The 26,958-nt window shown below is 46.0% G+C and overlaps 2 protein-coding genes across 4 annotated transcripts in view; one reads left to right on the plus strand and one right to left on the minus strand.

Moving 5' to 3' along the window:
* LOC117973768 (mitochondrial import inner membrane translocase subunit TIM16-like) overlaps positions 1 to 26,958 on the minus strand; it is an 86,095-nt gene that overhangs the window by 25,040 nt on the left and 34,097 nt on the right. The window lies entirely within an intron of this gene.
* On the plus strand, positions 7,333 to 25,436 carry LOC117973699 (vasorin-like). Of its 2 annotated transcripts, XM_034926792.2 has the most exons (3): positions 7,333 to 7,661; positions 19,650 to 19,748; positions 23,262 to 25,436. In XM_034926792.2, the coding sequence occupies exon 3, from the start codon at positions 23,276 to 23,278 to the stop codon at positions 25,262 to 25,264; it is 1,989 nt and encodes a 662-aa protein (XP_034782683.1). In that variant the 5' UTR covers positions 7,333 to 7,661; positions 19,650 to 19,748; positions 23,262 to 23,275; the 3' UTR covers positions 25,265 to 25,436. The 2 variants fall into 2 exon arrangements, with proteins under 2 accessions (XP_034782683.1, XP_034782682.1); XM_034926791.2 differs by lacking the exon at positions 19,650 to 19,748.

Raw genomic sequence — 26,958 nt, forward strand, 5'->3', positions numbered from 1 at the left:
GTGAGCTGGGGAGCCTTAGAAAAAACTAGACTGTGGATACACTGCGTTCTCCTGGTAGCTTTCCTGTGGGTCACATGGTCTGAGTGGAGGGAGACTGAATGATAAAAGCATACAGTGATGCGTTACCAGGAAGATGCAGCAACTTGTCATCTGCAGTGTGGGCTTGGAAACATCTGCATATTCCATATTAAAGAATAAGGACCCAGCAAATAACTTAAGATCTGAAGAAGAGGTGGACAAGAGATGGCATTGCATTTGGTTTGTGCTCCTCTAAGGGGAAAGACAGGACAGGACAGGGCAGGGCAGGTGAGGACAGGACAGGACAGGACGACCCCCTTTTATCCACTTCAAAGTGAACCTGACCCCACGGAGGAAGTGGACTGATCCACCTCCTGGGGAGAGGGGGGGTGTCTGTGTCTGGCGCTGCAGTGACAGAGATTACAGGACGGGGTTACAACAGCCTCACCTGTTCACTCTGTCTAATACCCAATCCAGCTGTCAGACAGCTTTCTCCTTCACCAGCAGGGCAGCCTCCCTGTCTCTTTGATCCGTCACAGTTTAAAGGACGTGTTAGCTATAGGTCCTGTCATACAGTCCACATGCACCGATAGTGCCTGCCGTCTCGCTTGCAGGCTGACTGTGTCCTGGTTCCAGAGAAATCGCGTGATCTTGTGACCTTTCAACTCCGCTGGCTCCACCAGCTTCTATAAGACAGAGCTGCCCACCTTGCGTGATCCTCAGCCCCTCACCCCCACCCCCGGAGCCTGACCGAACTGTCCCTGCATTCCTCTGTTATCTCTACCCCCTACAGGGCGCTGACACAGGGGGAAAGATTGATGACTGACAAAGCAGAGAGGGAGGGAAGGCTAGAGCACTCAATCCTCTGAACGCTTGTATTCTGTGCTTATAAATCACTCCCACAGATACGAGAGCTTTGCATTAAGCTCTAATAAATACCAGGCAGATTCTTCTCTGATGTAAACGAGCAGTGGGTGGAAGGCATCCTGTCTGAGATTAACTGAAGGACGACGGGATCCCTTTGCTCCAGATAGGTTGATAAAAACACACATTAACGTTACACAGACTCTGACAAGCCCACTGAAACTGAGCTTGACTGCTTGGAATTTCTGCTGCTTCCTAGAATTAAACCAGTCCGGTAACTGGTTCTGTACTAAACAGTACCCAGGCAGTTCTGCAAACATACAATGCTAACACAACCTGCTGAAATACTGAAGAATAAGCACACCCTAAATTAAAACAAAAACAAATTGCATTTCATTTTTAGCAGTACAGGGTACTGCCCAGACTGGCCTTGTCCCGTGGTTTGAAGGGAGGACTGGGAGTCAACAGGTGATCCCTGTGTTTGTGATCCAGGCCAAAGGCACGCTCCGCTGGGGAGACGATGCAGTCTACTAGGCGGGATACCCTGGGTAAGCGTTTAGAATAACATCGACACTTCCTAACAGTAATGAAGGGAGCTGTGTTGCAACTCTCCCATAAAGAGAGCAGTCGTGGGTTAAGTTCACATCTCCAGTGAAGTTCAGTCCCTCTTGTTGTGTCCAGTGGTGTTTAGTGTAACGCAAGAGTGATTCGTCACGCTCACGCTGAACTCAGATCGGAGATTTGCTCCATGTATGGCTTGTAACAAAACGCTTAGGTTCAGTTTTTGTTTGTTGTTTTTTTTTTTTTAATTAATTCATGCAAAGTTTCTCATACTTTTCCTATAATTTGCCATCTGTGATCAAGTAGATTTGCTAACCTTATATTACAATGCTTTCACTATGCGTGACAATAATCTATTATGCTTTTTACCATGGTAGAAAGAAAGAAAGAAAGAAAGAAAGAAAGAAAGAAAGAAAGAAAGAAAGAAAGAGAGAACAAGAAACAGAAAGAGAAAGAAAAAGAAAGGAGATAGAAAGACAGACAAAGCAATTAAGTTAGAAAGACAGACAGACAGAAGGCGCTCCCTCCAATCCTCACTCAGTTCTGGGAGCAGAGGGGGGGCTCCAGGCTTTATTCCTCCCTGGGGAGCTGCTCCTCTGCTCTCTCTGCACCGGCCCCTGCATTCCCAGACTGAGCCTGGGGCTCTGGAGGAACAATCTCACTGGCCCCCTGCTCCAGGCTCTCTGCACACTTTCCACACTGTGACTCGGACGCAGGGACATGCTGTGCGGTTCTCATCTCCAGAACCAGTCTCTCCTCACCTGCCCCCATCAACTCACAACCCAATGCATTCTGGTATGTTTTACCTGTCTCAGGTACCATTCTTTTAAGAGACGCAGGACTACGCTTACCAGAATGCACTGGGGTGTGAGTTGAAAAGCCTGAACTGTCCCAAACTGTCCCAGTGAACATGGAGCCATATGGTCACCTTATATATAATATATAAACAAAAAAGAGTGAACATTGTAAAAACACTTCATTATGTGAAGTGTACATTTACTGTACAGTAAGTTAACACTGATTTCTTCAAGAGTTCCTTCACACACAGTATTTTTTTTGGTTACCATGAGAGTGTCAATTCCTCTCAACCCTGGGTGGATCCCACCCTGCTCAAGCCCCTCTCCGTTCCTCAACACCTCCCTCGATCTCGACTCACACTCGTCAATGTATTTCCCATACAGATCCACACCCCCTTCAAACCTCTTAACCCGGGGCCAGAACTCTGTAGACCCCAGTCCTCACTGTTTCCCACAGGCTGTCTGTGCCTGGGACTGGGCTGTGGGAAATACTCCAGGCCTAGGCTCTGTAGGCCCCATGCTGGGAAAACTCTCTCTCTCTCAAGCCCAGTTAGCACCCAAACTCCCCCCAACCAACCAGCTACATAAACAAACACACACAGGGGGGACCCTGTCTGACATGAAGGCAAAACATTACTACTATTAGTATTATCATTATTATTTCAGAATATCGTTAGAAAAGATTCCAGATGATGACGGGGGCTACGGAATAATTAAAGGAGGTCCAGCTTGTATAACTTGTGTTTTTTAAATGTTGTTTTAGGTTTAGTCAGAAACAGCTCAGTAATGTAGATGCCTTAAACCAGATAGACAAAAACAGGCTTCGCAAAGTAACGAGTGCATTATGAATATATTTCGCTGTTGTGCTTTTTGTTTCCTGCACGCTCTGTCTGCAACTTAAACAGCTACACCCCCACAGTCCTACTCCACAGCGTCATACCTGCTGTTAGAGAAGCAGCTTCCCAGCACTGAACGTGAGAGATAATGAGGAGATGTGTGAGGCGCTGGCTCTGGTTCACAAGGTAATAACGTGAGTAGCAATGCAGCGTGCAGCCGGGTTGAGTGCTAACAAGCTGGAAACTCAGGCAGGTGGTCTGGGAGGCTGCGCTGATTGTGTGGGTCTATTAAAACCTTAAGTGCATTTAAACTCTGTTACACGAACCAGAGAGCTTTCCCAGGGTGTCCCGGGGGTGGGGGGGCTACAGAATTCCCACCAAACTTCTCCCCTCCCCTCCCCTCCCCTCACGCACACGGCTCAGAGCAGCGAGGCACTGCAACCCCAAGGAACTCAACTTCCACCAGCTGGATCTCCTTGCTATCTGATATACAGCTCCCCAAAGAGACAGCACCCCCCCCCACAGACAGCAGCACAGAACAGTGAATATACTCGCTATATATCTGCATAGCGAGGCAGGGTCTCACAGAACAGAACAGTGTATATACTCGCTATATATCTGCATAGCGAGGCAGGGTCTCACAGAACAGAACAGTGTATATACTCACTATATATCTGCATAGCGAGGCAGAATCTTACCCTTATACAGGTTTACTGTATTAAAAGCATAGGAAACTGTAAAAGAGCTGAGTGAAAGCACAGCTAAATGCTGTAAAGCCCACAGAGTGATAAAGCATATTACAAATACAAACCGTAGTAAGCTATGGCAAATGCATAGTGGGAAAAGCATGGGAAAACTGAAAAATGACAGACTTCTGACGTTTCTCGATCGACCATGCTGTCTAGAAATCCAAGAGCAGTTAGCAGTTAGCAACCACAATCAAGGGCAAACATTCAATACTGAGCACATTGTAAGAATAAAATACAATGCTGTGTGTTGTATTAACGGGACAGTGCTGACCGACCAAGCCGTCCTTTACTTGTCAAGTTATGATAGAGAGTACTACCTGCTGACCTGCAGCCAAGGTCACCCAGCGCAGCACATGGGTTTGACAATGCAGGCTCTGTCCTAGCCCTTGGAAGGCCAGTAGGCAGCATGGAGCTTTCTCTCTCTCTCTGAGCGCTAAGCCCAGCTGATACAATTCTAATTAAAGCCTTCACACAAGATTCGCCAGACAGACATCCAAGATAAACCCTCAGCAGTGGAAGGAATGCGGTTATCCAACTCGAAAATGATAAAGCAAACATCGCTGATGGATTTCTGACTAACTTTTTTTTTTTTTTTTTGGCACAAGGACCAATTTGTTCCCGAAGAACTATCTATAAACATTATTAAATAAAAAAAAAAAAACAGAGAAATGCTGAAGTCCAGAAATTATTACTCGCAAATATATTTTAAAAAAAAAATCACAAGCCTAAAAATCAAAGTGATTGCAGTATAAACCTCAGTATTTCTGTAGCTTGGGCCTATTCAAACTCATTCCAGCACAAGCAGCTGTTAAGGGTAACTATGGTAATGTTGCTGGCGGGAGCCAGGCCTGAACCGCCTGACTCACGCCTGACCCCTAGCAAGCGTTTTAAACACTGTATCAGCCCCGTTTGCGCAGGTAGCAAAACAGTGATTATACTTTTTTTTCCTTGCCTCACACCAGGGGGCAGCATTCTCCATTGCTGTAAAGAATAATGAGGTATGGTAAATCTTGCTAATAAAAATGGCAAACCAGGGTAAACTATGGTAATTGCACAGTGTAACCATGGAAACAGCATGGAAAAAACTGCAAAAATACCGTGTGGGAGGGAGAGAGAGCGAGAGAGAGGGAGAGAGGGAGGGAGAGAGACAGGGAGAGGGAGGGAGGGAGGGAGAGGGAGAGAGACAGGGAGAGGGAGGGAGGGAGAGGGAGAGAGAGAGCGAGAGAGAGGGAGAGGGATGGACGGAGGGAGGGAGAGGGATGGAGGGAGAGGGAGAGAGCGCGAGAGAGAGAGACAGGGAGAGGGACGGAGGGAGGGATGGAGAGGGAGAGAGAGAGCAAGAGAGAGGGGGAGGGAGAGCGAGAGAGGGAGAGAGAGAGACAGGGAGAGGGACAGAGAGAGGGAGGGAGGGAGAGGGAGAGAGAGCGAGAGAGAGGGAGAGAGAGAGAGAGAGACAGGGAGAGGGATGGAGGGAGGGAGGGAGAGAGAGAGAGAGAGAGAAAGAGTCAGCCCAACCTTGAGTGTTCTGATAAGCCAGTCTGTGTGCAAACAAGCTGAGAGGACAGGGCGCACAGCAGCAGTGCAGCGGTACAGCAGCAGATCCCTGTTACCTTATGAGCTTTAACAAGGCCTGGGAGAACAGAGTGCTGTCTGTGTGCACGGTACTCTGGGACTGATTCATCTGTCTGCTATTGCACCCCCCGGGGGGGCACAGCTCCAAAAACATGGAAAAAAAATCTAAGAGTGGTTTCTTCTGGGAACTTTGTTATTGCACAAACCGATCGAGTCAGGAAAGTAAATCTGCTGATCTGTAGTGTACAGTAACTGGGACGCGATGCATGTTTACATACCGAGTCACAGTCAGTCACTATTAGGAGTAAGAGCTATTTCCGCTCGCTGGGAAGGTCAGGACTAGATCACTTATTCAAGAAAGTTGACGAAATCCCAAGGCACATTCCCCTGCGTGTGATGCAAAGCCACACAACATATAGCTTTGCAAAACTGACAGCGATATGCCACTCAGGAATCTCAGGAGTCTCTGACGCTACAGTATAACTATCTATCCACACTACCTCGCACTGTCTCTCTGTGAACTGCTTCACAGAAACATGGCAGGCGAAGGCATCGAACAATAGGCCAAAATTTATCTTGACTAATTTTTTTTGTTCTTGGTTTTTATGATCATGATTGAGCGTTTCCAGTTCTGGTCGTTATCCATGCTGCTGCATTACTGTACCCTGAGCAGATAAGAGGGCACTCCTGAATATCTAGCAGGCTGACATCCCAGTCTGGCAGTGCTGAATGGGTCGGGATAACCTGGAATGTCCTGACGGCTCCAGGGCAGCTGGAAGGATGCAGTCGAGGATACAGCGTGGAACTGGTCCTGAGACTGTTAGAACTTTGTAAACCTTCAAATGAAGCGGATCAAATCAAACAAGGTTCTGCAAAACATTATTCTATTAAAAACTATTTATAGAAGTGCGTGCCAATGAAAAGATTACGACAGGTCAGCAGAACTAGTAGGAGGGTCTGGCGACAGAAGAAGGAAAGCTCTACAGACGTGTGGAAGGAAGCTGTTGCAGAGATAGTAAGAATCTAGCAGGCAGGACCAAGGGTGTGAGCTTCTCGTTTTACCCAGATGCTCGAATCAGGACACTGACACACAGAACGAGTTTACTGAAGGTCTTGAACTTCAGTGTGTCACTGTGCGTGTGCGTGAGTGAGTGTGTGTCTGTGTGTACGTGCAGGGACTCTGCTTACAAACCAACGTGCTGCTTTTTCTGTTTTATTATTATTATTTTTGTATTTATTTAACGGAGCTCCTGCCATGAATCAGCTGTTCTCAGGCTTTTTCAAATCCTATTATAACACACAGTGCATTGCTGAAAGGAAAGTTCACAGGAGTTTATGGCCAGCAGAAGTACTGTAAATCTGTTGCTCTTTTACCAAGTGAGATCTACTGTCAGCAAAACGCTGCTTCCCCACTGTCCTTTCAAACCTGACAACCACAGCTATATTCTGCAGATCTATTGGGAAACAACAGGCTGCTCTGAATTGTGCAACAACACTCACTTACCCTCTCCCACCCACTGTGGGAAGGACACGCATTCTCATTTAGTAGATTTTGCAGTATCTGTGCAAATCCTCACAGGTTTATGCACTGGGTTACTGCAGTGTGCAGTCTGTATATTTACAGCATAAATATTTACTATAGTTAATGATTATGATGCATCTTAAATATATCATAATTAAGTTTCATATATTTGTCTATTTTAAGGTTCATTTAAATTATCATCTTAAATACAACTGGATTTCGCGGGAAAAGTTTTGCGACACAAACAGCAAAGGGTTAAACTACACTTCCAAGCGTTTCTCTCGCTCGGCCCCGCCTCTTTTAGAAGGTACAGAAACGTCTCATCCAATCAGAACACACAGACGGAATTTGGAGCCCTTCTATCCACGCCCAGTGCTGCCGCCCCTCTCTTCCAATCTTAAAGTTGTCCACTCACCCGACTCACTAGAACAGTGTTCTCAGGTCCCGTCCCAAGTTATTACACCGCAGCCGGGGAGCCGTCCGACTACTACTACGTTACGCTTTGCATAACAATCCAAAAACGGGGGAAAGCCGTCTGCAAACGAGAATCAGCCCCGACTGGGAAAGAGACGTGCAGGTCTCTGAACGTTAATCATGAACTAAGCAGGGATTTGAAAACAGCCCTTTTTTCTCTCTAAAAAACAAAACAAAAAAAGTTTTAAAAGACGATTATAAAAACAAAAAGAGTGGAAACATCGGCAGCACAAGCTCCGGGCATCCCCGTTATCAGCTGCCTGTACCGGTAAGTGTCGTCTCCTCAGGTGCTTACTGTACCCTGCTGAATGAATGAAGAATATATATATATATATATATATATATATATATATATATATATATATATATATATATATATATATATATATATATATAGCGCTACAGTATTAAATAGTATTATTATTATGTGTGAGGTACTGTTGCATTTGTATTGCTGTACTCACGTGTGCGTGTGCGTGTGCGTGTGCGTGTTTGTTCTGGTGACTGTAACACAAGTTTTGCAATCCAAAAACTACAAAAAACGTTCTTTTTTTTAAAGCGAGCGGCAGTTTTAATACTGAGGCGATGATAAAGTCCTGTGGCATCTGTGCATCTATACATACAAGTTAACAACACGATGCTGTGATCTCAAGCGACCGCGACACAGGACACACCGATCACTCGAGTTCTGGTAGAATTAACTAGCAGAGTTCTGCTCCAGCACTCTTAAATTACACCCAACTGAACTAAGCATATTCACGACAGCATTTGGTGAAATACAGTAGTTAATGAAAGTGGAATTCTCCAAACACAGAAACTTACTATACAGCATTTTACTTTGCTTTAGATACCGTATTCATGTTAATAATAATACTAATAAACATTATTATTAATAATAACAGTAATACTAATAAACTAATGTAGTTAAGAACCATAAAATAATGATATTTACTTGTACTGGGATACACTGTATCGTATGTATATATTGGATTCTTAATTTCCATATATATATATATAGTTTATAGTATCATATCGAAGCTATACGTTTCATATCAGAATTGTTTTATAAAAAACGTCTGTGTTTAAGTATACTTTTTTTTTCCCTGCATCTGCAACCAAAATATAAATAGCTGGCAATTTCCGAACTAAAAAATAATCTTGGGCAAAATAAAAAATGAAAAGTCGATGTGCCACTCTCACCGCAGGCATCCATGCGGCTGTACTGCCTGTATTTATTTCCACGCGAAATAATACACTTTAATAACGAACTTCGGGTACCCTGGAGTGTCCGTGACGCGTACAAACGCACGGGACAGTACGAACTGCCAACTTGTGGGAGAGAGGGAGAGGCGCCCAACTGCGAATTCACTTTTTTTTTTTTTTTTTAAAGGCATTTTTTCTGACTGACTCACACGGGACAAAAGGCGATTTTATTATTTAGCTGTAGTCTGTTTCATAATTGAGTCAATTACAGTAAGGTCGTTAATTTCAATCATAACTAGAATACAAACACACGTGTTGTGTTGGTGCAGTAGCTGTGTGGTCGCTCAACCAAAGAAAACTGACACAGAATCTGTCACAGCGCACCCCTCCGATGTTTTAGGTGCAGATTTGAGCTAATGTATTTGCCTGGATGAGTGTATCCTGCTGTTTGTTTGTATCACCCGGCTGTTACCCAGATAGTGGCTGATATTCGTCTGATGATAAATGGGACCTGGCCGGGTGTCTACCCTCAAGCAGGATTAATGCTGGGCGTCATTTCTCCAAAATGCTTTGTTTATTTATTTAAATACATACATTTGAGCTTTCCATAACAAACTAAAAAAAAAGTGATTTTTTTTTTTATTTTTTATAAATATAACTTGTCAAGTCAAGCTTACATTTGCATCACAGAAAAGTATTTCTTGAATAAACTATGGGGTTTCTGTGCATTTATCCGATAATCCGTGCAGCATTCTTTTGTTCAGGAGTTCAGTCCTCTATCTGCTGCACAGTACTGCTAATCTCTCTCTCTAGAGTAGGAATACATCTCTCTGGCATGCAAAAGCTAAATAAAGCACCCTATTATTATAATGAAAGTAATTAAAACAAAAGGTGTGAGTTCAGCTGTCAGGAGAAGCACTTACACTAAGTGTTTAGTGTGGTAGGGAGGGGTGGAATAATTTAATTTACATTCCAAAAAAAAAAAAAAAATGAATTGAAAGGCCAGTCTTTTAGAACACACCTAACACACGTAAAACCACTTACCATGCCATGGTAACAACACCAAACCAGAGACACGAAGAGCACAAAACTCTTCTCTTTTACTACAAAACAAAAACCAACTCATGTGTTTTTTTTCACTTCATGATTTCCTTCCAAATTCGTTTTTTTTCCCTTTATAGTCCAAAAAGATTTAATATCCTTGAAGAGCAGTTTTTAAACATACCTGTGAAGGAAATGTCTGAGCAGCTTGTTTTATAATATAGCTGGAAGCACAGAGAGAGCCGAGCAGGAATTCTGTGCCTTGCTGTTTGGCAGCCTGGGTAGGACGCCTGGACATTGCTAAAGTCTGGACAGGAATTTCATTGCGGCTCAGAGGTGTAAAAATGTTCCTGTCTAGCCTGCATCCAGCCCCTTAGTGCAAACTGCTCCCCTCTGCAGCTTTGGGGTGACTGGTCCAACATCAGGACAGGCTAGGGACTAGGTGGAAGGGAATGGATCAGCCATTTAGCGCTGATTAAGGGTCAGGGGTGAATACCTGCTGGCTGCCAGTCTCCAGCTCTGATCCCCAAGAACATAAGAACATAAGAAAGTTCACGTCTTTAGGGTCATACAGTGCATAGAAATCATGCTACCACAATGCAAGAGCAAGGCAGGCATGGTTCATTTCAATGTGTGAGGGAGCCGTTATTTAAGGAGAGTAGTACATTGCATTGATTCCTTGTTCAGCTGCAAAAGAAAACAAGACGTTTCTGTCGTCTGGCAGCCAAACCCCAACCTGACTGCAGGATAGTGACATTTAGAAAAGTCAGATCTGGAGAGAGACAGCGAGCGAGAGCGCGAGAGAGCAGGGCAGGAGGAAGAACACAGAAAAAAAAAGCAAACATTCCATTTCGGCTACCGCAGCAATTTAATTAAAAAGCTGAAGTGCCGGCCTGATTTTCTGTGAACGGTGGAAATGAGCAAACAGCCAGAAGATTAACTCTTGAGTTCTAACTGCACCCCTCCCCTCTCCCTCTGAACATCCCTGGGCTAAGCCCAGAGGTCAGGTAATAAGTGCTTGGGTCACGCCACCATGGAAACTAAATAGGGGGGTCCAAAAGGCCTAAGTCAGACAGCTAATAATTCCTGAAACGAGTCAAGTAGTGAAAAGAAATTGGTAAGCTGAAGTGTGTGTGTGGGGCGAGGGGCGGGGGTGCTGAAACTACAGTCAGGATTACCCAGTGTTTTGGTGTTTGAACTGTCACAGAACTTCATGTCCCATGCAAGTTCTTTTCAGTGCTTCAGAATAGACCCGTCCCTCAGTGTGACAGTGTGGCTCACAGACCCAACAGGTGAATTCATGTCGTTTGCGCTTTGCCTGGTGCACTTGAATGAGGGAGCTAATCCAGTCCTTTGTTAACCTCCACACCTTTGACGCAATGCCTCTCGGCTAAACAGCAATCAAAAGCTCACTCGCTGATCAGCTCAGTAAATTAGGAACTTCAATAAACCCGCAGAGGAAAGCTGTATCCCCCGTAACAACACAAATGCATTAAGAATCTCTCCAGTTTGGAAGCGGTAATGATGGCCCGGGTGCAGTGCTGCCTGTTTGCTTGCTCTGCAGCAGGAGAGCAGTGCTGCTCAAGCAGGTGGGACTAATTGAGTTAACTACTTTCTACCACAGTGAGCAGGGCTGGCTGATCGTTGCCCTGCTCACAGGCTATGCGTGGTCTTTTAACCCTTCCGCTGGGCGCTGCCTCTCAGACACTACATGAACACAGCACTGGCACGCAGTGTCAATCGCTAGTGCATGTAAAGCATGTGATGAATGTGGATGTGGTCAGGTTTTACGCTTACCTTTCTGCTACACAAACATTATTAAATCAGTGAGTTATCAGTTTATCAATGACTTCATAAAGTATTTGTAATGATTGAGGAGTGTCTGGCTGGCTCCTGATTCTCCTTGGATAGACAGCGCTTTGCTGGTTCTGAATACTCTGTACTATATATAGTATATATACAGTATCATTCACATGTGACTGTCCGCTCAGTATAATGATGATCAGGGCCATGTCGTTCCAGTTTGAGTGTTCTGCTGGCAGAGGCTGCATTGGTGCGGGGAGGAGGACTGTTAGAGACTGTTATAAAGCAGAGAGCCTCAACTGTGTAACACCCGCGCTAGAGCAGAGACAGCTTTAGCATCAGGCTGGAATGCTTCATACCCAAGACAGCATTAGCACAGAGAGCCTTTGAATGAGGCGTACACTTCCACTGCAGAACAATGCTGAGGACTGAGAAAGGGGTATGAACCATATGACTGTGTGAGAGAAAAGAGGCTTAGCGGTTCGGAAATTAGCGTTCAAAACTAGATTTACATAAATCGAAGGGAATATTTGCTTGTGGAAACAAAGTCTGCATACAAAAAAACGTTGGGTTAATGCTGAGTGTTGAAATAAACGAGATTAGGGTCAGTTCTAGGGATTCATTTGTTTTGTGATTATATGTGATTACCCTTACAAGAAGCCAGCCTGTTTCCTCAGTCTCTACTGTTCCTAGTAAGCCTGTCCTGTGTGAAGAGGTGAGGCGGTGTTTGTGTTAGTGGAGCTGGGTGTTTGGCTGTGTCTTGCAGTCAATGAAGCAGAGAGAATGCCTTCCTAATCCAGCCCTGTCACAAACTCAAACACAAACAGAGCTGAGCTGTCCGAGTCACACCCATTACTAATCATGACATTTACCACAGAGGGTGATAATTAGGGAGGCTGAAATTTCTCCGAGCCATTAGACCTTAGTTAGCTAATCTTTATAAAACAAAACACAGCTGAAAATGAACTCCCAAGATTCACTACAAAGTCCATCCATGTTACTTATTAGTAACAAAACTGCAGTACTCTTCCAATGCTACCCCCTGGAATAACAGCGCTGGCACACGTGGTTAAACTGCGGCAGGGAATAGGGACCCTTCTGTCTTCAATACATTCACCAGGTCCACCAAGCCCAGTAAGTGGATTGCGATACACGTCGTGTTACGGGTTACTGTACGTGATAACAGATAACGTTTCACATCTTTAAAATCAATTGTGGATTGAACAGGAAGCCGGTATAGTGACTTCAAAACTGCGATGCGGGTTCAGTTTGGAACAAGTCGGGACACGTGCCTCAGCTCTTGAACCTGACGGTAACCTGTTTGTCAAGCACTGTGATCAGTGTGACTGATGTCTAAACCGTGAACCGCAAGTCACGTAGCATTTACAGCAGACTGATTTACTGTGATTCTGCTCAATGCACTGATGCAGGCACTAGCAGAAATGTTTCTCCACTTGATCAAAACCTGTAAGATACTCCGGTGAAAAACAAACCAACCAAAACCTTTTTTTTTTTACAAAACCAGATACAACTAGAATATTGTTAAGAAGCACACCAGCTTACTGAAAGTCTTGAAAAAGGGAGAAGGTAGCTGGCAGCTGTGCATTCATTCATGACCTGTCAGAGGGGATTATGGGGTCAGACATCATGCTGGCCATTGCCAGGAGGTGGACACCTGGAGTCTTAACGTGAGAAATCAGGAGAGAGCAGGGGACCCCGAATCTACAAGACAGGGCGCGCAGTGCACTCTACCTAGTCACAGGGGACTGCAGTCACTGTGTGCAACGCAGGACCTCCCAGGGGTTCAGCACAGCGTGCCACATCAAGCCCTTGGAATCATTTCTGTCACTCTTTGATATATTTTATAAGAGCTGCAGGCATTCTAAAGTAGCTGTTTGCAGTAAACCTTTGGAGTGAATGAAGTGTCCTGCCATCGCACTCCCGACTAGAGATAGTATTCTTTTAGATTACATATCGACCTTGCCAAGATAAGAGAAGGTGCCAGCTTATACAAAAACATTACCCAAGAAACGTATACAATTCCCTCGACTTCCGACTACAGAACCAAAACCCTCAACTTTTTCTTCGAATTATTATTATAATAATAATAATAATAATCCACTGCAGATGTAACTATTGTGGTTAATGTCTTGAAAATAAGAAAAGGAAAATAAAAGTCACATTCCATTTCTCTATTGTTTTTGGAAAGCTTACTCTGTCCTTGAACCTGACCACAAATAGCTACATTTCAGAATGCGGTAAAAACAGCCTTTTAATCTTAAATTATAATTAGGGAAATTGTGCCTTGTGATCAGGACCTTGAGGATGTGGGGGTACTGGGTCTGGGTCTACTCTCCATAAAAACACAGCACTGGGGTCGAGAGGGCTGTAATCCAACACACATACACAGATCTCCAGAACCCTGGGCATCCCTGTGTGGAACACAGCAAGACTCTCAGTAACCTCTGCTGTGAGTCCAGGCACTGTTAAAACCCAACGACGAATCACTACAGCGTTGCTGCCTGTATGTGTGGGTGGCTCGTGCGGCTGTCAGCTCCCAGTCTCCCAGTGGAGACTGAGAGGACACAGGATTGTTAACCCCAGGAAGCTCTGTACGAGTTCCCTAAAGGTTATCCCTATTGTAACTACAGTTTAGTTTTCTAAAACCCTGCAATTGAATCCTAAAGGCAGTGTAGCCTAGTGGTTTAACCCAGACTTGAACTCCGATCTGGAGTGGTGACAGACAGGCTGTTTAACCCAGTCTCTGAGACTATCTGCATGTGAACTGGGGAATAGTTGTAACAGCTCTGCCCTTTGATTTCCCTTTCAAACCAGCGTCTCTCCCTTTCTCTTTCTCATTCATGTCAGAGGGCTTGCTTTCTTGTTTTGTTCCCCCCCCCCCCAGGATTTTTTTGGATCTTGTTATTTTTAATTTTGACATCTTGTTAACAGATGACTCAAAACCACTACAAAGTTGCAGAAGGATCAAACACAAACAGCAAGAGTTTTATTAATTGTCTAGGGTTCTTTTAATAAAATTAAAAAACAATATTTCACAGGCGGCTTTCTGGGGGCCTGCGTCATGACCCACCCCCCTCTAGTCAATGACTGCTAGCCGCTCTTCACTCGGCCTTAATAAATATTTACTCAAAGGGTTAGATAATTGCCGTTCTGGAGTTCCAGATTCTGTAACGCAGTCCAAAAGCCGCAGGAAGCTGTTTGTGTGCCCTGTTTCAGACTTCAAAAGCAGTTGAACCAGCAAACCTATACATGTAGCTATTCTAATGGTGAGGAGTGTTTTTCCTCTGTCTGTCGGTCTGTCAGTATGCCAGGAGTCCCGGTCTTGACTCTCGGACTCACTGCTGCCCTTTCAGAGGCTGCCAGCTGCTGAAGCGATGCTACAGAACAAGTTGAGTTTCCCAAGCACAGGGATGAAAGGGCTCCTGTGGCTGAGAGTATGTGAGCCCGCACGTGAGCGCCAGGGCTATAAACAGAGAGAGGGGCACCACAGCTGTTTGAAGAGGAAGCAGATGAAATTAGGCAGCTTTTTCTTTTTTTTTTATTGTGGGGAGGCCCGCTTTTTATTTAAAGCCGGGGCGTTGAATTCCTCCACTGCAGACAGCTGGGATGGAAACAAGTGAAGACAGTGGAACAAGGGAACCGAATGTGGTCTTCAGTGACATGTGGTCTTTATATGAAGTTGCCCTGATTTAGGAAAAATACCCCAAGTCACGTCAAGTAAGGAAAGGTGAAAATGTTGCTGTGAAGTCTCCTGCGCTGCCGACAACTGGGATCAGCAGACCGTCACTCCTGTGGAACTCACCGACCTGTCACACCTACAACCGGCCTTGCTTGCATGACTCGCTTTAGCTACACTGAATCACTGCAGGGATCTCAGTTACAAACATACCTGCTGAATCACTGCAGGGATCTCAGTTACAAACACACCTGCTGATCAGTCAGTACACAACGCCGTCTGTTTTTCGTGGAGCAAGCCTTTTTGCTAAAAGGTTGTAAAAGTAGAAATATACAGCCCAGAGACATTCAATCATGTTGGTAGGCCTATGCATAAAAAATCAATGAAAAGTTTTTCTAAGAAAAGATATCTCGTATAGATTTGATAAAAACGACAAGCCCCAGCATCGCTTATCCACACGTCATTATAAAAAAAAATCTGCACTGAAACTCTGAAGGCACAATCAACATTCATACCAGCAACCGGATTGCAGCGTGATTCCTTTACTGAAGCACTAATGCTGCTACTGTTTCCCAAACAATAGTGCAAAGAAAACAGTTCAGTCTTTTAAAGTTATACCACCAATCTAATTCAATGATCAACGTCAATTAAATCAATTAAACGTCAGCATCAATTAAATGCACCTTAACAAACTGCAAAAAACAGACCCAACGGCCTGCCTTTTTAAAAAAAAATAAACACAAAAAAGTGAATAGTTAATTGTAAGTATTAAAATTCTAATAGAACACATAAACCTAAAAAAAATCAAAACATTTTGAACTTTTATCGTCAATCTCCTCGTCTCTCACTCCTAAGTCCACTCGCATGGTCGTGCACAATGTGTTATTTTATTGGGAAAAACTGTCTTACATCGTTTGTGCGCACTGCAGTGGGTACGCTGCAAAAGTTGTGGACAGGGATCATTTGTTCAATTAAATACTTTTGTGATTAGATTATTCATTTTTGATGAAGTAATGAAGTTATTCTTTTTTTAAATATAAAGCCCAAAAAAACGTGAGACCTCTTGAAAAGTAGCAACCCGCAACTCCTAAATATTTCAGTGTGTGTGTGTGTGTGTGTGTGTGTGTGTGTGTGTGTGTGTGTGTGTCTGATAAATGTAACTAATGCAAGCCCCAGCCCCCAACACACTGCTCAAGCGAGTTCAGGAAACTCGACCCATGCTCTTCTGAAGATGAAGTCCCCAGTGGGGGGATTAAGGCTTAAGGCAATAAAGGAGCACAGAGCTCTGTACATAACTAAGCTCACACACTGGGTTGTTACTGTCCCTGGAGAATGTGCTGCCGGCATGCACGTGCAGTCCAGGAGAGACAGGTTGTCTCTGCTTCAACAGAGTGCCATTCATTTCAGAAGAGGCTCTGTGGACAAACAGAACAATGCCGCCCAATCCCACCCTCCCGCCTCTTGCTTTTATTAGCTGCCATGAAGTTTAATCTCCTCAGTTGCGCCTGGGTTGCTTGCTTTAGACCACTCTGCATCAAGACCTTTCAGATGTTTTTTCGGGCCGGTGATTTAAGCTAAATCTCCTGGTAATGGGGGCAAGGCGGTCAGGGGGACAGGTCTTAGAGGGAGGGGACGGGGACTGAGCAGAAACAAGCTCAGCTTTGACAGGAACGAGGGGGTCCCCTCTCAGGCTCCAGTGCGTCCGAACCGCGTCCACCAGCTCTTCGGGTGCCAGGGGGGAGGATGGAGCGGGAGGCAGTTTTTGTCTTTGATCTTTTCTTAGGTCTCAGTCCCTGTGCCTGATTGCATTAGCTCTAGGCTTTACCAAAATGAGTGCACTGATGTTGCATTTCCGTCAGAGTTTGAAGCCAAAAAAAAAAACATAACAGCCAGAATTGGCAGTGCCTTTCTTAACTTGTGAGGAGTCCCGCAGCCTGTCTGTGAAAAGGGCAGCACTGATTGAACAGTGAAATCCACTTGAACCCACCTCGGTTCAAATCCAATTCAAAAGAAGCCAGTTACATCACAGGGCCCCCTGATGGCACTGCGTGCGCCAATAGAAAAAGGGGCCAACCTGAATGTCACATTGGCCTCTGGTTTGATGATGCAACTTCAACGCACCTTTTCTTTTCTGCTGGCAGAACTGGCTACTGTATTCTCCAAGCTGTAAACTCACACGTGTTTTGTAGATCTGGAAACCTTCACTGGTAGTTAATACAAGAGCGACTGATAGTAAAAAGTAGGAAAGGGTTAATTTTATACTGGCGCTGGGCCTGTGTGTGCTGTGGAAGGAGGTGGGGTTGTTTGACTTGAAAAGTCAGAAACGGTTCTAAAAGCATGAAAAACCGGTTCGGTACGAGACGTGCTCGAGAGCACGATGAGCAATCTCCAAGAATGAGGAAACAGCAGGCTTGCGACACCAACATAACGAGTCCCCACAGACAGCACGGCTACCAGGGCGTCGAGACAGCTAGTCAAGCATCCTCGGTCCTAGTGAAACAGTTCTCTGATCAAAAACTCAACCACCAAGGAAGTGCAAACTTATCAAGCTGTCACTTGCAATATCCTTTTAGATCCCATGCTATTTTAAAATATCACTGCGCTCTCAAAGTACTGCTGGTATCCATTTGCCTCTGATGGTTCTGTCTGCTGAGTTCAAACCCAATTCAAAGAAGCCAGTTTTAGCTATAGCACATGGCCACTGACAGCACTGTGTGCACTGCTAATCCTACCAATGGGGAATGAACAGCCAGATTCTTTTTCTGGTCTTTTCAAGTGAAAGCTCGCTAGAATGGTGCATAAGGGTTAAATCAAACGAAAGAGAGAATCACACGTCGCACAATAGCTTTCCTTTTCTGTGCAAGGCTGCTATCTGGATGCAATCTGATGCTTGCCGAAGGGGCTCAGGGGTCCCTGCCTTGTGCCAGGTAGCGAGCGCAAGCCAGCAATTATAAACAGACTGTGCCTCTCTGCAGTTAGCAGGGCAGGGTGCAGAGAAGAGGGGGCAGAACCAACCCAAAGCTTCCCTACTGTAGCTACCGACAGGGACAGCTTCCTGACGCAGTCTAGTGAGGACCCTGTAACTAAATCTCCTCAAAGAGGAGCAAAGTTAGACTATATATATGGTCCTTCCACTTACCCCATAAATATACATATACACAAGATTTAAACACGAGAAAGAACAATCTCCCTCTAGCCATTGTGCATAGTTCCTGTGTATTTGTTTTCCTTGATAAAAGGATAAATCAGGACAGTTAGACATTTTTTAGATAGCTGGCTAAATATAGGCTGCTGGCATTTTATAATCTCTGTTATAACAATGCGGCTGGAGGATTCTTTACATTTCTGAAGGGCAATGCGTTCCCCGGGATGAAGAAGTCAGCAGCATTCTTTAAAGATGCAAAGCGTGCCACCAGCATAGCTGGGCAAAGTAGCGAGGATTCAGCTCCGTTCAGTCCTGGATGTCTGCAGCAGTACAGCACCACACCTGTTCTGTCGTGGCACCGAGCCCCGCCCCGCCCCTCACCTCACCTCACCTCACCTGCAGTCCTGTCTGTCTGTACGTGCGCACACTCCCCCACACAGCCATCTACCGAAGTCAAGAGGCATGTCAGGTAGAGCTGGTTTATGGGCCCGTGCTGCCATGGTGATGGATAGTCCGGGTGCATTGTGGGTAACGAGAGCCAGCTGTGGGTGCGGAGGTGATGACAGATGGGTTGAGAAATTTGGAGTCCTGTTACATCTCACTTGCAAGGGGAGAGGGAGGGGTCTAGAAGCCCTGCCCGGGGTGAGTGGCCGGGTGAGGGGGTCTGAGACAGACTGGTGTGGGAGGTACTGAGAAGCAGCACTATTATCAATGTGCATTGACTTACAGATTCTGTCTTGCATTTAGGAAGGAGAGACAGAAACCAAGTACAGGTAGAAGTCATCACAGAAAGTTTCTGAGATTCAAATATCATTACATTAACATTTACTGAGTATACACTGAAAGCTTCTCCGATCTTGAAGAAGACAAGCTACTAATGCTTCTCGGTGAATCCACCCCACCTGCCTTGAAGGTTTGTTATTTTTACCCCAAGTTTCCCCAGCAGCGCATTCCTCTCTTCAGTACCTGACCTCCACCTCTCCCCCTCTTCCTGCCTCTAGGCTCTCTGTTTGAAGGTATGGCTCACTGACGTTTGCTCTGCCGAGTCACAGATTGCTTCAACTCTAACCAGCTGATGAAAGCAAAGAAACTGTCTGTTTTGAGAGTCTTTTTTTCTTTCTTCTTTTCAACTTAAGAAATCATGGTCAACACTTAGACCCCTGACCAAAAGCCCTCTCTTTTTAATGGTGTAAGCTGGCAGTGTCTTCATAATAGTCTTGTCTCTTTTCCCTAACCAGGTAGCTAAGATTTCTGGTTAATTTGTGGTCATTGCAGCAATATCTTGGTCTGTCTCCGCTTTTAACAGTAGCTTTAACAAGTCGTATGAAATATGGCAAAACATTTCTCTCTCTGTCTGGTTTTTTTAGGCTATCACTCCACTGGTCTTGTGTACACTGGCTCGGTTTCCTCTCCACCCACACCACCACCCCCCCTCTCGCCTTCACTTTTCAAAACCAGACAGCAGGGTAAGACTCATACATCACAAGCTCTGCTTCGTTTCCTTTAAAGGCCCGGTTGGCTTGCCCTGGCTCCTTGGCAGCGTGGAGTGGTGTGCGAGGGAGGCTAGCTCTCCAGGGACAGGCAGTGTCAGGGTCTGCTCGTTCCTCAGAACAATACAGATCACAAAGACACTTCCCAAGCCAAACAGTCGTGCAACCTGATCTGCACCCAGACAGACTGACAGAGAGACAGCACAGCCTTTCTTTCAACCTCCTTCATGCACGGCAGTTCCTGTACCCTCAGACACACACGCACGCACACCCTCTAGATCAGTGCAAAACAAGATCCGATATTTTTGGTAGTGTAGCACTGGCACACACAGCACAGTATAATATTTGAGTGTTTCTGTAGCATGAACAGAGCCAGCTTCAGACAAACAGCGAATACTGCAAGACAAGCTTAGAATGCCGATATCAGGCAAGGGCAAGACCGGGGCTCAAGGTGGTGAAAATTGGAGAAGGAAGACAAAGTGCATAATGAGAAGTGGCTAAGATAAGAGGTGGAATGGTGTTCAGAGTTTTGTAGCCCTTGAATTCTCTACCATTCAAGGACATTTGAACTAAAAGTCAGAAGTGTTTGAGAGTCAACAGTAGCGGGGAGCGTCGAGGAGATAACTTGTCGTGTCTCCAACGTTTTTTCGGAATTTCTTTTGGTAGGCCACGTTAACCTTTGAACTCTGACTTGCAGCCCCGGAACGATTCTTGAGAACACCTTAAAGGGGAGTTCCACAGGAGTATGAAGTGTTAACAACGCAAACGTCATGCCTACAAAAATAAAGACGCATTATGCGGTTTCTCCAAAAATTATTCCACACCCATATTTGGAACCCCACGTGACTTCAATCTTGGCAGCATCTTTTTTTTTTTTTCCAATGATTTGAGTGCAAATTGGAATAAAAAGACCCGCACACAGACGGAGCGAGTGTTCAGTGGAATTTCCTGGCAGACGCGACCGAGTCAATAAAAACTGAACATATACAATACCTAAATCATCTCAAAACACAACCAAAAATTCCGTCTGCAAGGGGATTAGCTGACTTGAGGACTTCTCGCCTCGAGACCCACAAATGAAATGAAATGAAATCAAATCAAATCCCTCAGCTGTGCTTGTTCTCTTCCACTCTCTCTCTGCACAGGGCTGGCATGAGAGCTCAGTCAGGACCGATAGAGACCTGGGGGCTGGGGGGAGGGCCCCTCAGTGTAGGGACCCCAATCAGAGAGAAGAGGGTGAACTCAAAAGAAAAAAAAAAAATCAAGACGGTCTATCCCTTGCTGATAGAAACATATGACTGGTTTTATTTCTTTATTCTTTTTCATCTCTCTCTCAAAAGACAGTTTCAGTAAATATTTCAGTGAGTCTGCCATCGATCTCATTTCTAAAGTCACCCCCCCACCCCACCCCCCCGGTGGCTTTCCGACCGTACGGAATTAAAAAAAACGAGAACTAGGGTAAACAATAAGAAAATATAGACAAAGGAAAAGAAAGAAGGGAGGCTGAAAATGAAAAGAGAGTGTGAGAGACATAGACAGAGAACAGGACAGATGGTTCAGTGGAAATGTTTTTGGAAAGGAAACGCTTTCTTCCTTCACGGCTGACTCCAGCCTGGCCGTGAACTTGAACACAAGGTCCCGTCTTCCTCTCCCTAATCAGCCCAGAAACAGAGAAAGCACAGGGACGAGCCATTCAGCAAACAGCCTCGCTGAAAGCCAACAATTCCTGAATTCAACTCCTTACTGTAGAAGCAGATAAACGTTTCTAAAAAACACACTGCGCCAAGCCCGGCCCTGCCTGCACCGCTCTGCGCAAACTAACAAAGCCGTCCTCTGGTCTGCTACATTCAAGGCTCTGTGCCTCATCCTGGGACTACATTTCTATGGAGCACATTCAAACGGGCACCTCAACTGTGACACAGCCTTTCCCAGAGACTTTTACCCGAGGTCTGTTTTTGAAGGAGGCAGTAACGAGGCTTGTTCAGGTTTAGTGCGGAAGGCTCTTATAAAATAAGCACACAGCCTTTATTGGTTTATTGTACCTCCTTTTCAGCTCTAAAAGGCTGCTCGAGAGACGCATTCCCATGCCCCCCCCATCCTTTATTCCCCAAAGAGCTTCTGTGTTCCTCAGACACAAAGGTCTGCACACACAGGCTCGCACTGACAGGCTCTGCGCTGAGCACTGTAATCCACCTAGGCCTGAACAAAACTCTGGTCTCCTTGTGGAAGTCCTGAAAAAGGGGCAGCGCATTTTGCATTTTTTGCAAAAGCAGGAGATGCAGTACAGTAGCCTTCGTTCCTCTTTAAAGTTTGTAGCTGCAGCGCCCCGTACATTTTTTTTAATGCACAAAAAAAAAAAAAACTAAACAAAACGGTTGCCGTCTGCAATTAATGTTAACTTTTGCATACAGAATCTAAAAAATGACAGATCAAATCTCCTGAAACGAAACCCAGCACACGCTCAGAGCAATCGCAGATGTGTTTGTAGAGATTTGTCACAGCATTGTGTTTGTTTATTTATTTATTTATTTATTTATTTGCTTGCTTGTTTATATCCTCTCCAGACAGGGGAGGAAATGGATTTGTTAGACAAACTGCCGCTATTAAATTAACCCCCCCCCCCACCCCTGCTTTTGTCAGTCAGGCGAATCAAAGAAGCCTGTGTGCCACAGCACAGCGAGCCTGCCTGGAAGCACTGCAGTAAATGTGGCTTCAATTTGCAGGGAACTGCTGTGGGCCGGCTCTAGAGCCCCCCAGCTCTGACTCAGTCAACAGCTTCAATATGAGGGCTAACGGCAGGCTGCTCAGCCAGACCCCATGCCTCAGCCTGACATTATAACTGAAGAACACAATGGAGGGTTTTAACAAATGCCATCAGTTCGAGTTACAGGCGGTGTGAGTACTTTGAAACACCTGTAGAAACATTCAAATACATCAAGAGTAGAACTAGAGGGCAGGTAAGAAAGCCGAGTGAAAATGAAGTTGAGAGCAGAAGGTGTAGAAGCATTTTTAGTTTTTGTTTTATAAATGCACGGAATAGCCTACGAGGTGAAATACTGTAGTAAAACACTGGGATCTTTTAAAACAAACAAACAAAAAAAAACTATCACATTCTGTCCTGTTAACAGGAGTGGAGCCTCGATGGGCCGAACATTCTCGTTCCCAAACTTTTCTTATATTCTTAAAGAAAGAAACCAGTCCTGTATTCCTCTGACCCAGCAACGGGGAGGCACAGCTGACAGCTTGCAACTAGCAGGTCAAGGGTCAGGGTTTGAAGATACATGTACACAAGCATGCACACACAGATTTATTCTTGCCTGAATTAACAACATATGTTAGAGAACTGTGCAAACATCCTCCTGTTAATTGTGAATTGTCGAGTGTATAACATATTGCATCTTGCAGGTAAAAACTTTTAGTTCTGATGCATAGCTACAGTGTAACTAATCTATAAGAGTGCTAAACCAGTTTTTCTGTGTCATTTTGCAGGCTGCAGCGACATCATGAAGCTCCTCCTCCTGCTCCTCCCCTTCCTCGCTGGGGTCCTCGCACAGGGCTGCCCCAAAGACTGCATGTGCAACACTCCCAGAAAAATCTTCTGCATCTACCGGAAAGCCGCACTGGTTCCCCAAGGGGTTCCGGACGACACAGTGAGCCTGTACCTCTTTGAGAACAAGATCACCTCCCTGAGTACTGAGGACTTCGCCGGGCTGAGCAAGCTTGAGCTCCTGGATCTCTCCCAAAACGCCATCTCCCACCTCCCCAGCCAGGTCTTCCGCCCGCTGGAGTCTCTCCGCAACCTGGACCTGTCATCCAACCACATCGAGAAGATCACCAACGAGAGCTTCTCGGGGCTTCACTGGCTTGAGCGCCTGTACCTGCACGGAAACCGCATCTCCACCATCCACCCCGCTGCCTTCGACGACCTGGACCACCTCCTGGAACTCAAGCTCCAGAAGAACAGCCTCCATGTGCTGCCAGCCCTCCATGCTCCCAAGCTTCTCCTCCTGGACATCAGCTTCAACCAGATCCCCTCGCTGAGCGCACGGGACCTCCACACAGCCAACCTGGAGACCCTAAAGCTGGCTGGCCTGGGGCTCAGCTCCTTGGATGGGGAGGTGTTTGAAAACCTTGGGAATCTCCATGAGCTGGACCTCTCGGACAACCAGCTGACCGATTTCCCCATCGCCCTCAAAGCTTTGAGGGGGCTGACCAAGCTCAGCCTGGCGGGCAACTCCCAGGTAGCCCAGCTGAGAAATGAAGACTTCAACAACCTGGCCAACCTCCAGGAGCTGGACGTGAGCAACCTGAACTTGCAGGGCTTGCCCGAAGGCTTCCTGAAGCTCTTTCCCAGGCTGCAGACACTCACTGCGGCAGAGAACCCCTTCAACTGCATCTGCCCGCTGGCCTGGTTTCCCCCATGGGTGCGCAATAGCCAAGTGCAGCTGCTGAGGACCGAAGAAACCAGATGTCACTTCCCCCCTCTCAACGCTGGCAAGGTCCTTGAAAGGCTGGAGCACCAAGATTTTGGATGTCCTACCACAACCACTGTAATAACTACCAGGGTCAGCACGAGCACCTCTAAGCCGGGGTCGACCACTGATATCTCCCTAACCCTAGCACCTAGCCAGCCCTCCACTCAACCACCCCCAGCCAAGGAAGAAAGCACCCCAGCTCCAGTCTCTCCAGCGCCCAACAGCAAAACCAGCCCCAAGGTGATGCACATCTGCCCATCCAACATCTGCCTGAATGGGGGAACCTGCCAGCTGGATAACCTGGGGGAGCTGGAGTGCGCCTGCTCCAAAGGGTTCTGGGGACCCTACTGCGAAAACGCTGAGGGGACTCCCGAGGCGATATCCACGCCAACTGTAGCGATGGAGTCCGCCATCAACGCCAGGCAGGTCACAAGCACGTCAATAGCGGTCGACCTCCACCGCTACATCCAAGCCAGACAGCACCTGAAAGGGATTCGCCTCAGCTACAGGAACCTCTCGGGTCCAGACAAACGGCCGATGCACCTAAACCTGCCGGCGTCCTACCCAGAGTACACAGTGCGCGGGCTCCGGCCCAACTCCACCTACTACATCTGCGCCAGCCCTATGGGGGAGCCAGAGCAACAGGATAGCTGCTGCGTCGAGGCCCAGACCTCCAGCCAGGAGCACCATTCCCCCATCACCCAGTCCTATGACAGGCATCTGACCACCATGGTGGTGCCATCAGTGGCTGCCGTGCTGCTGGTGATGGTGGTGGCGGCCGTGGGAGTCTACTACCTCCGCAGGAGACGTGCTAAAGGTCACCCAGACTTGGGGGCTGACCCTTGCCCCTTGGAACTCGAGGGGGTCAAGTCGTGTTTGGAGAACGGGACTCTACCCCCAAAGGGACCGGAGATAGTGCAATCCCAAAACGGGCTGGAGTGCGAGGTGCCGCTAATGCACAGGCACTGCCCCGGCAATAACAACGTGCCGGCCAACATGAAAAACTCTTACTTCTGAGACCCTCTTAGAGAAAGCCTCCTTAGAGAGACTGAGAAGAAGGCTTGCCCCTCCCCTCCTTCCATTAGAGAGGGATTGGAGGGTTTCCAGATGCTGGCTTCTGGAGTTGCTGAACGCTTGGGGGGGAAAAAAAAGTGATGTGCAATAATCTGTGAGGATTTTTTTTAATGACTGAAAATATCTATATTTTTTTAAAACTGCGTATAAGATGTATGCAGAGCTTTGGATTTCTGATACATATTTGTTGTCATGCATGGGTCTTGTAAAATGAATGAACCGGATTGCAAATACAGTGGACTAAGAGGAGGCAGCTTCTCAAGAATGTCATCTGAAAGCACGGAGATTTGTATTTGACAGGATCAAGGACAGAGAGACAAGGCTGGTTTTATTTCACATCACATGACCCCGCTAGAGGCTGAAACCTAGACGTTTCTACAGCCACTGAATTCTGCACAGCGCGCCGGTGTGCTGAGCCACTAAGTAGCATTCCATTGAACAAGCCTCAACCGAACCGTTAAGAACCCCACAGCGGGAGGTCCTGACCGCAGGAACCCGACTGGACCCTGCACCGGGGTGGGGGGGGGGGGGGGGGTGGACGGACACCTCGACTGAAACAAGCAGCCCAATCGGGCTCGCAGTGTAAATATCTTTAGAGACATTGAGACGGGCACATTTAAAGGAGCGGTGAGATGGCCGTTTCACTGTTGCCGGCAGTGTGGGCAATGTTGGATTTGCCTCTATGAGAAAGAACACTGACTATCTGAGCACTTCTCCTTAAGACTCACGTTCCATGAATTTTCCAAAAACTAACCCGCCGGAGCGATCATATTTTCTACCACATTTCTCTCCGCTATAAAAAATAATAATCATTTTTTTGTTTTTGTATTTTAGTATATATAAGACTTGAACTGAAACGAGGAATTGAAAATATTCCAAATATTTTCGATGTTAAATCATTTTTCCCTATTTATTCTGGGAAGCCCCCCTCTCCTGTATTGATTTTGTAAAATATTTGTAAAAAAACAATAAAAATAAAAAAAATATATACTGCTGCATATTTGTGTTTTATGATTTCATTTTTTTTGCTGTCCATCTAGTTGTTTTCTCCACAAATAAAAGAACAAAACTGTTTGTTTCATAACCTGACATAAATCATTCAGAATGTTAATTTAAGGGCTCCTACACAGTCTTCATTTTCACATTCTGAAATGTGTTATTTTTATTTTATTCACTTCAAAAGAAAGTGGAGCGAACCTTTTCATTGAAGCAAAAGCTGTGGAAATCAGCCCCACGGTTTGCTAGCCGCCTTCCTGGTTTACAACGACGCACAACATAAAGGGAGACAGAGAGAGAGGGAGAGGAGAGACAGACAGACAGAGAGGGAGAGGAGAGACAGAGAGGGCTGTTCTGTATCACTGTGGACAGCCCTGCTGAAGTAGGACCTAATTATAGAACCCCAGAGATCATTGCAGCCTGCTGGATTGCGTCTGGTTACTGTTACTGGCCTGGCCTGGGCTTTATATAATTAAACTGCGATGAGCTCACCTTGCATTGTGAGCATGTCTACTGACACTGTGTGCATCATGTGCTCCAAAGCTGCAGCAACTGCGCTGTTGAACTGCACAGGAAGAGTAGGAGGAGGAAGAGCGGTGCAGATGTGGGAATGTTTTGTTGTTTGTTTGCGTGTGTCACGT

This window comes from Acipenser ruthenus, chromosome 22 (assembly GCF_902713425.1).
Source record: "Acipenser ruthenus chromosome 22, fAciRut3.2 maternal haplotype, whole genome shotgun sequence".
Taxonomy (NCBI): domain Eukaryota; kingdom Metazoa; phylum Chordata; class Actinopteri; order Acipenseriformes; family Acipenseridae; genus Acipenser; species Acipenser ruthenus.